The sequence below is a fragment of the Marmota marmota genome, unplaced genomic scaffold, assembly GCF_001458135.2.
Source record: "Marmota marmota marmota unplaced genomic scaffold, marMar, whole genome shotgun sequence".
Taxonomy (NCBI): domain Eukaryota; kingdom Metazoa; phylum Chordata; class Mammalia; order Rodentia; family Sciuridae; genus Marmota; species Marmota marmota.
This window is the reverse complement of record NW_026000075.1, coordinates 13,229,455-13,245,460: the sequence shown is the minus strand read 5'-3', so window position 1 is coordinate 13,245,460 and position 16,006 is coordinate 13,229,455. Positions and strand designations below refer to the sequence as shown.

At 36.9% G+C, this 16,006-nt stretch overlaps 1 protein-coding gene across 20 annotated transcripts in view; it reads right to left on the bottom strand.

Annotated features, from left to right (window-relative positions):
- The window catches only part of Mecom (MDS1 and EVI1 complex locus), a 544,822-nt gene that overhangs the window by 24,303 nt on the left and 504,513 nt on the right, over positions 1 to 16,006 (bottom strand). For 10 of the 20 annotated variants that reach the window (XM_048814338.1, XM_048814329.1, XM_048814333.1 and 7 more), the window contains 4 exons: positions 13,138 to 13,285; positions 11,732 to 11,888; positions 5,980 to 7,336; positions 3,508 to 3,595 (listed from right to left, as the gene is read on the bottom strand). In XM_048814338.1, the coding sequence (XP_048670295.1) occupies positions 3,508 to 3,595; positions 5,980 to 7,336; positions 11,732 to 11,888; positions 13,138 to 13,285 (1,750 nt within the window). The remainder of the gene's footprint in view (positions 1 to 3,507; positions 3,596 to 5,979; positions 7,337 to 11,731; positions 11,889 to 13,137; positions 13,286 to 16,006) is intronic. The other 10 variants (XM_048814330.1, XM_048814339.1, XM_048814332.1 and 7 more) reach the window with 3 other exon arrangements.

The window sequence follows — 16,006 nt, the reverse complement described above, 5'->3', positions numbered from 1 at the left end:
TAAATATTTATTGAGATGTTCACTTATCGTTGACTAGGGATTATGCTCTAGGGAGGCCTGTGTTCGTAGAATCCAATAATATAGAAAAATTACAAAATCAAACTCAGAGCATACCACTACTAGGCACTGACATATCTTTTTTTTTTTTTCTTAGATTTTCCCCCAAAGCACTGAGAATACTACCTTCTTTTTATTAGCATAACCCTAAGAAGTAGATAGGACAGATGTAATTTCCACCTTGAAGAGGAAGATCCAGAAGCCCAGAGGGACCATGTGGTTTGTTTCAATATACTTTAAATTGAAAGTGAAACAATGAATGCTCTTATGCATTCTCTTATTTAGCTATGAAATTTTGGCAAGCCCTGAGAGCAGAGGCCTGCCTTTCTGTTTTGGCTTTTTGCTCTGTGCCACCCCTACTGCTGCCCAGGGAGGTTATGCCAAAAACACAGTACGCATCTTTCCAAATTCTCCCAGATACATGGAAAAGAAACTGGGCTCAAGGAATGGGAAGAGGGTATTTTAAGAATATTCCTTTATATTCACAATGGGATGCTTCTGTATCCACTAATATACTTTGTATATAACCAGAGATAAGAAAAATTGTGCTCTATATGTGTAATAAGAATTGTAATACATTCTAATGCCATATATAAATAATAATAATAATAATAATAATAATAATAATAATAAAATCTTTCCCACTAGATCCTTCCACATACCAAGTAAAAAGCATCCTGCTTGTAAATACTGATCTTTACAGCAACCCTAGTCAGGCGGAGAGTGGGGCTCCCATTATACTCATTGAGAAGGCTCAGAGAGATTGACTATTGTTGCTCAAAACTTCAGCACTTTTGCTAATAAGCAGAAAAGCAATTTGTGCAGCAATTACTTCTAGCCCTAAATCTAATATTTTGTTTGTTTTAAGGTACATCTTGAGGTTAGTATGGAATTGTAGAGTACTAGAAAAGAGAAAAAAAATCTGTTGTGACTTTGGAACATCAAAGGGAAGTTGCTGAAAGAGCAGACCGTTTGGTCTTAAGATCTGATGAAAATTGGAGGAGGAACCAAGTTGCTCCTGCCATCTCCCAGCAGTGTGCAGCCTTGCACATTAAAACAGCCACAATGGCTTCGAAAACAATGACACAAGTCTGTGGTAGTTGGTAAAGAGCCTCTGCCTTAAGCACACTGAATGTGCTTCACCCTCAAAGACCGCTCAGAGAGCCCCACTATCCAGCAGATAGAATGTTAATGGTGGGTACAGCAAGACCTCCAGTTGTTGCTCCAGAAGGGGAGCAAGCCGTCCTGACTGGAGGGTGGTATTCCTGACACACTGGGCATTGCATATTTTGAATGTCCCTCTTGGGTCATGTTCTAATAGAAGCATGTCACAACAGGCAGTCACTGCCACCAAACCTGACAATTCTGTGGGGGAAAGAAAGGCACTGCCCCATCTGTGCAGATCTGAAAAAAGGCCCCCCTGCACTGGGTGCAGGCCTCATCTTTTGCCATCCTTCTTAACTTTGGGAATATTGAAAGCTAATGTATTTTCTCTCATACTATTTTATTAAAAAAAATATGTACATGCTGTATTTATAATAGTGGCTTGCAGCTATGGAGTTGTTTGTTGGTAGACAAAACTGCCCATCTTATGAACCAATAAATTTACCTTGATTAGCTAGAGATGTCTGAATTTCAAAGTAGATGGGGATCTTACAGTCAACTCTTTCATTTTCACAGATAAGAAAACTAAGAACCAACCGGGTTCAGTGGCACATGCCTGTAATACCAGTGGCTCGGGAGGCTAAAGCAGGAGATTTGCAAGTTCAAAGCCAGCCTCAGCAAAATCAAGGCGCTAAGCAACTCAGTGAAACCCTGTCTCTAAATAGAATACAAAATAGGATTGGGGGTGTGGCTCAGTGGTTGAATGCCCCTGAGTTCAATCCCTGGTACCAAAGAAAAGAAAAAATACTAAGAGCCAGATAGACTTAATGCTCAAAGACACTGAATCAAAGTCCTATTTTTCTCCATTATTCCATGGACCATAGTACTCAATTTTGCAGTGGTTAATTACTAAATTTTCAAGATTATCAGACTATGATAATCAGACTGGTTATTGTAATTAAACGTATTATTATATCAAATGCATATTATATCCTCATAAATACATTTACTCATACTTAGGAAGTTATGAAGAGAGATGTACTTTTTATACAAAATCTGATACAAAATACGTATTGAGGATTACCACCCACAAAAGTTTTCAAATGTTACTTAGACCAGCCTAAGTATAAAATATTTACTGATAAACATTTACCATTTTTCATAACATAAATATATAAATGATGTTACCTTAGTCTTAGCCTTTCTTTATCAAGTTAATACTAACTGGAATATTTATGAAATTTTTATACTAAATTCTGTATTTTCTCAGTTAAATTAGAGTGAGTATTTTTGAGCAATAATGAATTTCTCCAACCATCCCAGGAGATGGTATTTCAGCTCTAATGCTCTTGTTCATGATTTTGAAAGGATACATGAAAAAGTGAAGAAGAGAGAGGAGGAAAAAAAAAAGAATCATATCCCCAGATGAATTAATTACCTCATAATTTTCTATAAGGATCTTTACATAAATTTTCACCCATTTTATTAAAATACCATCATTTTTGGTTTGAGCATATTCCAACAAAACTAATTTACTCTGTTTTGAGACATTTTCATAAAAATTTTTCTATCAATAAAGTCCAGAACTTATATCCTTTAAACAAAAACAAAATAAAATAAAACATAAATCAGGGAATTAGATTCAAGATGTTTACATATTTGGTCTTTCAATACAATTCTCCAGATGTGGATTGATAAGTAAACCAGTTTTCAAAAAATAACCAAATGGGTAGGGACATAGAGATGAACCCATCAGATAATAGCATTTTATGTTTTCCTTGTAATGAGAAACTGTATATATTTTGATAAATGAGCACAACCCCATTCAGCAAATAGCTCTGGGTATTGTGGTGAATTCTTGTGCAATTACAGAACTTTACTGGAATGCCCAATGGTCTCTAGATAAATTCCTTCGCCCTCTATGGTAACAACTCATCAGGTAGACTCATTTCCTGTTTTTATCTAAGCACTAAAAGAACAAGAATGACCTTCATGAGTTTGGGACGAGTCACAGTATCTTATTATCAGCAACCTTAAACACAAAAGACAACTTCAATATTTATTTCCTTAACTGACTTCTGCTTACTCCAAAATGCACTTTGGCTCAATAAGCAGTTAACAACAGACAATAATTTAACACTAAAACCATGTTATCTTTACACATATATTAATGACTTTTTCTTTAAGGAGCTTAGGTTTTAATTCCACTAGAATTTCCTGTGTTCTTCCACAGCAGCGTCATAGGAAATCCTAGTGTTCTCAAGATTTCTTTCATTTCATTGCACCTGCTTTTCAGGATCAACAAGTTAGTTTACAAGCTTGAAATCTCAAATTCAAAATACTTACTTGTGGATGAAACAAGAATCCAGGAGAAGGTCTCAAGTATTTCTCTTTTAAAGCCTCAAGTGGGTCGGTTAGCTTTCTTTTCTCTACTCTGAAAGGTTAAAATTAGATTTTGGAGATGAATCAGTCTCACATATCAATCACTACACGACATTTAAAACAGCAAAGCAAATTGTAGGTTCCTGAGACACACACTAATAAAAATATAAAGACATCCATTCCCTTCTTGAAGAATATTTAAGTCACTTCTTAAAAGAGAGAAAGTCCTATTTATAATGGAAAAATCCTACTCAATGCCTAATAATAATTATAAGGAAACATGAAAAATGAGCAGTCACTAAATTAGAGGCATCCATCACAAATTTAGTACCTTTCCATTTCAAATCAAGATAAGAATGGTTGGTGATTTTGAGGTCATGAAAACAGGGCTAATTTTGAAAATTAAAGACATTTTCTGCGAAGAATGTGTTTGCCCAAATATTTACTATGTTGTTTTTTTTTCAAATCTACCAGTAATATCAAGGGATTTCCCAAGCATACTATACTCTGCTAGCCACTCTTTGAGGTATAACCAGAGGATACCTGATACATGATCAAATTAGAGACGGGGGTGTATGGGGAGTCACTCTCTTGATGCCACTGCTAATAAACAGGGCAGGTGGGAAGCCAGATTGTGAGAAAAGAACGAGGAACTATTTGAACATATATAGAAAACTTACCTATATGTCCCTTCTGCTTTAGAAAGGCTTGTCATTCTATTTTCAGTTAAGCATATAAAGAAATGATATCATGAATTGAGTTAATTTCTTTTGGTAATTTTCTTTTAAACACTGTTGAATGAGTACACTTTAAAATAGAGTTGACACAAATAAAATAGTTACCAGTTCTGGATATTTTGTACACACCATGTGTTGCAATATACTATTTCACTTATTGCAGCAGGTAATATTATACCCATTTATGGGTGAAAGGAAAAAGTCTAGGTCATGAGAAGGCTGAGATTCAACCCAGGCCTAACACTAAAAATAAGGGTTAGGTCTTTCTTGACATCTGAAACACCAGAGAGAAAATGTCGACTAGAAGAAGAGAAAGGTTAGGAGGTAGTGGAGGTAGGTCCAGTGGACATGTGGAGTAAATTGCATGCTCATTGCAAATGGGAGGGTATGAGAAACAAAGTCTGAGAAATTATCTTAAGAAAGTACCGAGATGCCCAACTGAATTGGAAATATGACCTTACTGAAAATGTGTAACATACAATCTATAAACAAAATATGGAAGATTTGTTTTTTTCTTTCCCCTTTGCTAGTGATGGGACTGACACAGAATTAAGAAATAATAATTGCAAAAAATATACTTAAATAAGGTAGTTGTAGCATCAATATATTTTTGTGTTGTCCTTTTTTGTTCCTTTTGTCCTGTTGAGATGAGGGTGACCCTTTAAACACTGGCAGTGTTTTTTTGACAATGCATTTTAGATAATATAGGTAGAAGAATATTTTAAATGATAAAAAAAATTTGTAGTTTTAGTGCCTACTATGTTATGGAATGTCCATAAGTATTGTTGAATAAAACAATGGCCCCAAATATCTTCATAAAATATCAGGCAAATATAAAAATGCTCTCATCTTAAATAAGTTCAATAAAAATTATCCATGAAGTCTTAATAATGTCCAAAATTTGAAGGAGAAAGTAAATTGAAAATACTTGTGATGTTTAAAAGATACAATGAACATATTACTATTATTCATACCATGTAAAGAAAACTAGTGTTTAAAAACTAAATCACATTGAAGGTCAAGTGAGTGTTACAGGGAGCTATCTAAGAAGCCTTTTATTAAACATGTTTCACCCAGAGAATTTGTGGATGCATCAAAGAAAAGTGGATAATGAAGGCATCAAATACAGATATAATTTTTAGGCACACCACTCACACTTACATGCAGAACTTCTTGTGATTAATATTTCATTTACTTGTGGTTTCTAAGAGGTTTATTTAGAAGCAGTATATGACCAGCCTTTTTAAGGATGTGTTGGTAGGTTAATGGAGAGTAGACTTGCGGTAATAGGTCTCTTCTTATTCTAAATAACCTGACCCATTTTAAGTGCCCACACATATTTGCATTAATCCTTCAGGAGGCTCATTCTTCCGTCACTTGACAATTTGCTTTAAATATGACTTTCCCATATTTTCCACTCCAAAAAAAAATGTGTTTAAAAATAAATTTATTATCAAGGGAAAAAAGTCCTGTGGGCCTATTCCAAACCCCCAACTTCAGAGACATCCAAAAATAAGTCCAAACCTAATGAGTCAACTTTCTCAATAGGAAATGGAATTCACTAGATCAAACAACAATTTCACTCTGTTGAATAATAGGAATAATAGGAAGAATTGATTTTTAAAGGATGTGACTTTATATATAAAAATCTACCTTTCATTACATCTGTTCATATTTCATCACCTCCTACCACCCTTACCTGTAAATAGGGTCCATAAAGAAGGGGGTGGGTCTGGCGTGCTGCAGGGAACCATCTGAGGCTGGTCTTGCTTCCACGTTACTTCCTTTCTTCTCCCCAAACACATGGTTTTTTCGAGGCTCAGTCAGCTTTGTCCCACTGGCTCTACTCCTACTGCCCATGCTTAGATCCAGGGGCTGGTCTTGGCTTGCAGCAGAAGTTGCTGGGGGTTTGGAGGGGACTGGAGTCAAGGGCTTCTCGTCCTTTCGCTTAGTGGTGAGATCAAAGGGGGACTCAGAGCTTCCTTTCTGCAGTTTCTTTACTTCACTTGGTGATTGGGGTTCCATTTTCAAAGGTAAGGATCTCAAGTCTCTATCAGGAAATGGGTACATTGATTGAGAGAATGCTGGAAAAAATGGGAGGGGAAACATGGAAGGGTAAGGTAAAGCTCCAACTTTTTTGTCTTGCAGCCCCACCAGTCCTGTTGAACCAAAGTATTTTTCAGCAATAGAAGCAATAGCTTTTATAGAATCATTCACAGCTCCTGACACCGCAGTCTGCTCCTCTAAAGATGGTGAGAAAATGGAATGATTGCTGTATTCTTTCTTATTATTTATTGAAGCCAGATTCTGAAGAGGGCTTACTTTGTCTTTGAACATTTTACCATTTTCTTTAAATTTCTCTTTATCACTTTCAATGTCACTTTCCAGATCAGAGCCCGAGGTTGTTTCCAGGTCACTGCCACTTGGTGTACTGACATCATCAAGGTCACTACTCTCTGACTGGTCACTGATTTTCTCAAGGGGCCTCTCTTCAGAGGACCTCTCGGGCTGGAGCTCCACTGGCTTATTGTCCCCTACAGGTGGGTGTTTAGATAGTGCCTTCAAAATATCTTGTGTAGCTGGCAGTATCTGAGGATGTGTCATGAGGGGACTTTGACTTTTGTTTGTCTGTTCAGTACTTGATAGTCCTTTAACAGGAGAACTAGCAGGTATCAAAGGAGGCCTGTGGTACAAGCCGGAAGGAAACAGACCAGGGAAGCTAAAAGAAAATCCAGGAGCTGTTGGAAAGGTAAGACCAGCAGGATGCCTATTGGCGCCAAAATAGTCAGCAAGGCCCGGGTTGGCATGACTCATATTAACCATGGACGTTTTATCCATAGCTGGGGTTCCAGGAAGTGAAATGCCTTGGCCAAAAAATCCACCTGCCGCAAAATGGTTCTTGCCCTCACAAAACCTCCTGTGTTTATTTAAGGAAGACGTAGTGCTGAACATTTGTCCACAGTCTTTGCACTTGATTTGGGTTCTGCAATCAGCATGCATGCGCTTATGACGACAAAGGTTTGAAAACTGAGTATAGGATTTATGGCAGACCTCACCTGTGTGCAAACAACAAAAAAGAATCTCAGGCTTTATGGCAATTGCTTCTGAATTTAGCAAGTATTACAATTGGTTTACCCCAAATAATTTCAACTAGAAAGCCATGGAAAGAAGTTGGAGGCACCGAGCTAGGTGCTCCAAACACAGAAACCCCCCATTTCACTAGATTCCAAAGCAAGGCATCCAACCTGACAAATGTCTTGAGGCAGCACAAAATTTCATACACATATAATCAATATTTTGTCATTCCCCCTTGCACAATATTTAGCATATTTGTATACTTAAATATTTATGGAAAATTCAAATTCCAGCATGCATTGCTCCCCCACCCCATTAGTATACTAGCAGAATCTTAAAAATCAAAATCTTAAGATGTATCAAGTACAAAACGTAACAGGAACACCTTCAAAATTTTAGATCACGTAAAGAATCCTATATTGAAGACACAAAAACAAAATGAAGTAGCCTTTCCCCTTTATTACCTTTCCCCTGGGGAGTAAAGCCTGGGCCTGCTTGACCATTATTTAATTGGTATTATATCATATGCTCTCATCATTCACACATCAAAGCCACACAACAATGCACATTGTGTATTCTGAGACTTTTTTTAACAATCATTTTCATGATTCGAGAAAGACTGACATAATTTACAATGGCTCTATTTTAAGCCTGCAAAGGAAACTACATTGAATGTAGCCCATCCTGCATTGCTGGTTCCCATGAACTATGATCACGTCCTCTGACTTCCCCTCACACCAGTGGTTGTGCTAACCTTCCTGCATTTATGAAACCTCTGTCCTTGGGAAACATGTCCACTTGTTGTCATATCTTCCTTGGTTATCTCGGGGCGCGACTTCTGTGTATTATAGCCAACTATGGTAAGCCAGGGAGAATGCTGTGAACACTCTTATCCAGAAAGGACACAGCAGTGGATATGGCTGTGAAATAATCCCCTTCCCCAAGAATTTGCCAATAGAGTAGAATATCTCCCTGCTCACATATGTGCCAACATACCTAAATATATATTAAGACCATATTCTGTAACCCTTCGAGGTGAGAATCCTTCCTGTTCATATCATAGTCAGCAGGATTCTATCGATTGCCTAAGCATTTTTTATTTAACTTTCCCAGGGATGAGTTACTTTAGATGTGAGCTCACTTCAGGACTTCTATACGTGTCTAATACCTCCAGCAATATGATATGCCTTTCTGGTAATTGTTAAAACACATTAATTTTAAGAAATTAAATTTAATGCAAAATTCACAGTTATTGCTTTCCTGTGATGGCTGTTTGCAGGGCAGAATGGCAGGATGGTTGCACTTCTAAATTAAATCAATCATAATTTTTTTAAAAAAATCATGCAAAGGAGATTTTATAGACCTTAGTCAAGTAAAACTCCTCCCAGAACTTGGATTATCCCACACACATACAAACAGGAAGTGCCAGGTGATTGCAGATCTATTTCTTTTACCATTTAACATTCAACTGCATTGCTACAATGTATGTCAACGTGCTTGGTAATACTAAAGGCACCTTCAACTAATGGGATGGTTCATAACATTGTAGAGGCTATAACATGCATTTTAACAGCAAAAGAAGATGTGGGTGACTTCTTTTCAAATCATTGTACCAGAACATATTGACCAGAGTCTGTTTAAAATGTCAACAATGTACCATAAGTATGTATTCTATTCAGATTATTTGATACATTAATTAAAATCATACCATGGTGAGGGTGGCAACATCAGATTTTCACTAGATATACTAATTCTGCCATGAGTTAAACAAAAAATCAACAATAAAATATTGTTAGAATTCTAAAAACACATTCATCAAGAAAGTAGTTTCTCCTCTGGACATCAAAAGGCAGTGGGAAAACATCCTGATGGGTGATGGGTATTCAACCAAGGTCTAAGTTTTTTTAAAGGCTGGCAACTCTGAGGGGGAAAAAATGTTGCTCTCTACTCTTCTTTCATCTGGATGGTCTTTAGAAAACCAAGAACTCCTTTGTACTGGGGGTAACAGAGGGTGCACCTGACTTGCCTGGATGTACCCCGTGTTACATAATGAGTAGCACTGGTTTCTATTCTCAAGAACATAGACTCCAGGCTATTTCCTTAGGCTTTGTTTCCAGCTTTTGAAGCCTTGGCCTGGGATGTCACCAGCCACCAGCCCTCCAGGTAAACTAGTTCAATTGATGCTGAAGTCTATACTCTACTGTAATTTTCTCAGTAATAAGGAATTAGCCAGCAGTTAACATTGCATTTTTCTACTTATTAAACAAATTAAGAGGCATTTTGAATATATCCAGCCTATTAGAGCATGTGGTTTCTATTTGGGAAGGCTGGAGGTTCCTGTAAAGGCAGTGAGTAATTACCTTAGCACTGGTGAGCCTGGGCTGAGGCTCAGCGGCACACTGTAATAAGAGACAGTTGCCATAAACACACCAGTGGGGGTGAATCTTGGTGTGTGGCCTTCTGGTGAGAAACAGATATCAGCCCTAGGTGAACCTCCTCCACTCCAGTCTCCACACCAACTCCTGATCCTTAAACCCTTTTGTTCTGAAATTACACGGCTATTATTCATAATTACTCCATGGTTCTCTGTCAGATTTTATATTTGAAGAATGCCATCTGCTGTTTAAATTTACCAATAATTACTGAAAATGCATTCATGGGAAATACTTCATGTGATCTGATTGGAAAGGGGCAACCTAGGGTGCTTTAAAGTGAAACCCTTGACTTCAGCACAATTAAAATTGTAGATCCCAGAGTCTCAGATGATAGAAGTCCACGTTTTCTGGCTTTTACTTTAAATTACAGAGAAAAACACTAAGTGGGTGATGAGAATTATTTGTGGTTGCTTTCTCTCTTTCTTTCACAGAAACATAGTAAAATTTACAAGCCAGAAATACATGAATTCTCTAATATTGTACCTAATAAAACTTACAAAACATTTTATTTGAGAATTCAGAAATAAACAAAATCGATGATATTGCATGTCTGTAGCCCTTCCTAGTATGTTTTCAGGGCATCATGGCCTAGAGTCACGAATGCCTTTTTGAGACAAGAAGTCTAAAATTTCTATTGTACACTTGGTTTCCCATGGCTTTCAACAGAGCTTCCCCAGGGGACACTAGAGCACCCTTTTGTTTATCTATGAGTCCACTTCACTCCACCCAGAGAACAGAACATCTGAGCAAAACAGGACTCTGGTGTAAGCTGGAAAGGAATGAAAAGCTCTCTTGGTGCTTGGAAACACAAAAGAAAGCTGTGTCAAGGCAAGAAATGGAGAGTTCGCCTCCGGCGCCTCCATGTTGGCACTGAAAATTAGTTTTTTCTATCACGTCTTATAGAATTGTCTCATATACCTGTTCCTACCACCATCCAACAGGTATTTGTCAGAAAAACTGTTTCTCAAGGGGTTCCCAAGTCAGAGGTTTTGCCAAGTGTTGAGTCTGCTTCCACCAATTCTGTGCGTATCTGGATCCAAAGTCAGTTTTGTAGTTTTGCAGCACAAATCAGTGAGTCACTGGATTTATATGCCCAGCCATGCAAGGGAATAAAAGAAGCTCAGAGTTGTTGCCCAGATGGACTAACAACTGATTTTCCTTATAAAATATTTCAGTAAAATACAGAGGAGTGGGTGGACCAAAGAAGCAGCAAATGAGGGCTGAGTTTAACTTTACTTGAAATGTGTTACTCAAGTGCCCTGTCCAGGGATATTCTAAGTAGGTGGCCAGATTGGATGTCCCCTGAAAGCATGCTGCCTATAAATTTGCTTTAGTGCAGTAGGTAAGAGAAGCAGCATGTTCAGCATCAAAGTGAAAATTTTCTGTTTCTTCAAGGAACAGTACTACCTGGTCCCTGGCCTGAGAGCAGCAACAATAGGCAGATTAAAGGACATTTTATTCCTCTCTCTCCCAAGCATCCACACAGACACATACAGACAGAGTTGTAAGCCTACTTGCCAGGTGGGGTTCTTCCAGCTCTTTCTGATCCAGAACAGGTTTTTAATCACTTCATCTTGTTCAGTGATATCTGCTATTTGCTGTTTTACAAAGCCATGAACATTTACAGTGTGAGGCAAATCTGGTTGTCTCCATTAAATCCTACAACCCGGGGAGGCTTCCCTTTCATTATTTAACGACTTCTCTTTTCTCTACCTGTTATTGATTTCATCTAAAAGAAAACACCCCAGGGATCATAGACAAAATACCATGGATCTGGTTATAAAAGATTTTCTTGTAATAGAAAATAGCCCTACTGGATTGGACCATAAAGAGCTATTACGGTGATTCCCCTAATGGCCATGTGTGGCCATTCTGCAGATCGCAGTGCCTTTTGGAGGAGAGACAGATGCAGGAAGGAGGGCTGGAGTGTTAAAGACTTACAGATAAAGGGCTTCACACTGCTGTGGATGTGCTTGTGCTGTTTGAGGCCTGATGAAGTGGCAAACGTTTTGCCACACTCCGGGCAAGCGTGGGCCCGGGCACCAACGTGCTGAGAGCGAATGTGCCGCTGAAGGTTGCTAGGGTCCGTGAAAACCTGCTAGGAAATGAGTACTGATTAATCAAGAAATTTAATTCAAGGACACAATAAAGAAGACCAGGGATGACTCAAGAAGGAATTTGCTTTACTTTGTTTTATTCATTTACCCCAAAGACTAAAAGCAAGACACTTTTTTCTAAAGTGTAACTTCCTTTAGGATAAGAACTGAAAATGATTCAGTTCTAAGTCCTTAGCTTAGGATACCCACTGGTGTCAGTTACAGAACAAAATAACGAATGGCATCGTTAGGTCACATGCAGGACCTTTTTGACCCCATTTACAGCAACTGGAATTAAGCAACAAAATGCTGGTCAGACCATTATTAAAACTGATATGCTACTTCTACTCTCTTACTAAAGACATTATGTATAAGTTTTGGGGAATTTTGACTAAAGTACCCAAATATATTTAGACAGTTTCCCTAGTAAATTAAATTCCAACACTGTGTTTCACTAAGTTACCAGAAAACTTAAACAATTCCTTTGGACATTGTACTAAAAAATAAATTTTAAAAGTCAGCCAACACATACCACGAGTAAAAAAACATCTTTAAAGAAATTTGGACTATTACAATTTCCACTATCATGAGAAGAGGTCTTCAAATTCTATAAGAAGTTATTGGAGAAATCTTTTAGTTAATTAAAACATGTGGGAATCAAAAGTTGTAAGTTACTGTTCCTACAGTCCAGAGTTAAGGTCTAAGTGGAATACTTTCATTGTGCCCGTATGTTGTTCAGCACTGGCCACTAAGGCAGAGGCTCTATTCCTTTTAATTAGAACCAAGTCATGATTTACAGTGAGGACTTGGGTGGAAAAAAATCTGCAAATGTAGGAGTCTCCCATTCTTTCTGAATGGGCATTCAGAAACTTTATGTGACTTCCGCACAAATTGCTATTAAGAAAAATTGGTAATGTGCATTGGATAAAATTTTCATTCCCCATAAGGCTATAAAACAACCCCACACTGGCAAGTCAGTAGCGGAACCAGGAATTTACCAAGGATGTCTGACACCTAGTTCTGGAACTCACCATTAAGCCTCACTTCCTCCCTTACAAAAATAAAAGGATACCCACTAAGTGTTTTTATACACTCTAGTAATGCCTTTTAGCATACAACACTCAGCCTACTTTTCTCAAGATATTTATAGTTTCCCCTCTCAAGGCTTGTTTTCATATATCGTAGCAAGTGATAGATTAAGAGAGAGAAGGATGACAGAGAGAGACCAAGTAGCCTACAAATTCACTGTACCTTGGCACAGTTTTCACATTCATAGTGCTTTCCACTGTCATGTGACATCTGGTGGCGAATTAAATTGGACTTCCAGTTAAATGCCTTGGGACACTGATCACACTTGTATTCCCTCTCTTCAGTATGTGACAACATGTGTTTCTCCAAGCTGTTAAGAGAACAACTGATTTAATAAGCTTGATGACAAAGAACACTTTCATAAACAGAATGTTATTTTATTACTAATCTTACAATGAAAGATTTGAGAAGGAAAAGAAGTAGAGGTGAGAAAAAAGAAAAAGAAGAAACAGGCTTGTGGTAGACAAAAGTACATTTCATGCTTCCTGGACTGTGTCTCCCACCAAAAGAGAAGTGACCCTGTAATACAACCAGGAGGGATGATCTGCCAATTTAGGAGCCTGATAAACAATGAGCTATTTGTTCAGTTCTGGATTCAGTACACAATTCCAACAGCAATACATATTGCTAATATCTGCTCCATTCAATGCAAACTCTCCAACAAAAAATGTGAAGAAAGTGCTTAAAAGCATATAGTCAAGTATTCCAATATGTGTAATCTCTACATGGAAAGAGTATGTTTATTTCTATTGATGTCACAATGTGAAAAAGACAACAAGCTAACTATTCAACAAGCAACTTTCCAACATGGCCCTGGGATGGATACAGACGAATGGACAAATGGACAGAGATATATATGTGTGTGTGTATGTGTGTGTGTGTGTACAGATACATATGTATATAGATATAGACAAAAGAAAAAAATAGAAGTTTCTCACAAGAAGAGTTTATCTGTTTTAAAGTTTAGATTGTTCTCTTCAAATCTTTCTCTCCCCTTTCTATTATTTCATTTGAAATCTTCAAGAATAATAAAGAAAAAAGTACAGATAACAGATAATTCTGATAGTGAGATGTCTGCATCTTTTGTTGATTAAATACACACACATATAACATGGTAGTGTACCACTCCAAAGTACAGTAACAAGAGCTCCTTGGAGAAATGGCCAATTTCAAATCTAATAAAATACACAAGATGCATTTTTAACATGTTGTTTATCAAAAGCAAAAATATAACAATAATAAAAAATAAAGAAGAAGAAAAGAAAATTATAGATGATGCTCAAAGAATTAGGTACTAAGTTAGAAAGTTGTCCACTGAGCAAAGGTGAGACAATTAAAGCATTAATAATAATATACCTTTCAATAATAATAATCTTCAAAACATACAAACAGAACCTACCAGTTACCATTGGAGGATGCTATCCAGCCAATCATTATTCTGAAACTGGTAAATAAGGGGAAAACTCATGCATATCTTGCTTTCCCTATATGAACTGTACTTTAGGTTGACCAAATAGAGAATGTGGAACAATTTCTCTACATAAATTAATCCTTATAACAAATGACAAAAGACTGATAGAATTAGAATACATCCATTCTGTTGCCACTAAAAAGTTAATGAATCTAGGCAATCCGTTACATGTGATGGAAGTTGAAGACATCGTGGATGAAGTATTCTTGCTAAAACATTGAACCTAAATCCCAGTTAAGACTTGGGATGTAACTAGAAGCTCACAGGAAAGAAAGGGAATGGGAAAAGATGTGAAATACAATTTCTACAGGGAATCTAGACTGGAGGAAATACTACGGGGAGAAAACCCCTCAGTAGTATTTGATAAATAAATTACAACGAGAGAGAGAGAGAGAGAGAGAGAGAGAATTTGACAACAGGAACAAATAGCTATCAGAAGTTTGTCAATCAATTGCTCTATATAAACCTTATTTTGATCTTAATTTTTGAAGTTATGTGATTACTGGGAGAATTTGAACTCCAATTGAATATTTGATAATGTTAAATCAGTTTTTATAATGTAGTATTGACTAATGCTTTAAAAGTGTTCTTACTTTCTAAAGACACATACTGAACTACTTAGGAATAAAATGATACAATGTCTGGGATTTGTTTCAAACAATCCAAAACAGGTACAGATGCAACAAGATTGTCCTTGTGTGGTAATTATTGAAGCTGAACATACTGGTTTTTTAAAAAAATATATTTAAAAAAATATATATTTTTTTTATTAGTTGTTGATAAATTGTTTTTATTTTATTTATTTATTTGTATGTGATGCTGAGAATTGAACCCAGTGCCTCGGATATGCTAGGCAGGCACTCTACCACTGAGCCAAAATCCCAGCCCCTGAACATATTGGTTTTTGAAAGTGCTATCCTCTCTAATTTTGTGTAGATTTGTAACATTCCATAATAAAAAGTTACTAAAAAAGAACACAACTATCAAATATACACAAATTATTGTCTTCCATGGTTTTTAAATTTTCTTACGTCTTCTTTTCTTTTTTAATTTTTAATTGGTGAATTACAACTAAATATAATAGTGGAATGCATTATGCTCTGATCATTTTATTTCTCTACGAAATGTATACTCTAATTTGAATATCAGTTAAGACCTTTGCACACCAAGAATATGTTCCTTTGTGTTTGTGTGTGTAAGAAAATGAAGTGCATGCTCTCATATCTTGGCAATTACAAGTACCTTTCTCACACTAATTCTCTGCCTCAGCTTCCTCCCTAAAATTCTATTCATACTGGCACATGAACTTCTTTGTGTGCTGCATGAGTCAGTCAAGTTGGGAATGCTATTCTATTTGAGCACAAGTGGAGATATCTCTGTGAAGACAAAATACCAGGAAAGAACAGGTGTGGGGAGTCATAAGAAGCCCTATCTTTATCTATAATATGTAATCCTCTGTTTGGTACAGAAGTGGAAATGTTAATAAAGGAGTTAAGAGAGATATCCATAACTGCAGTTAACACTGAACTAAGTCAGGGATACCCTCCAAACTCATTGTAC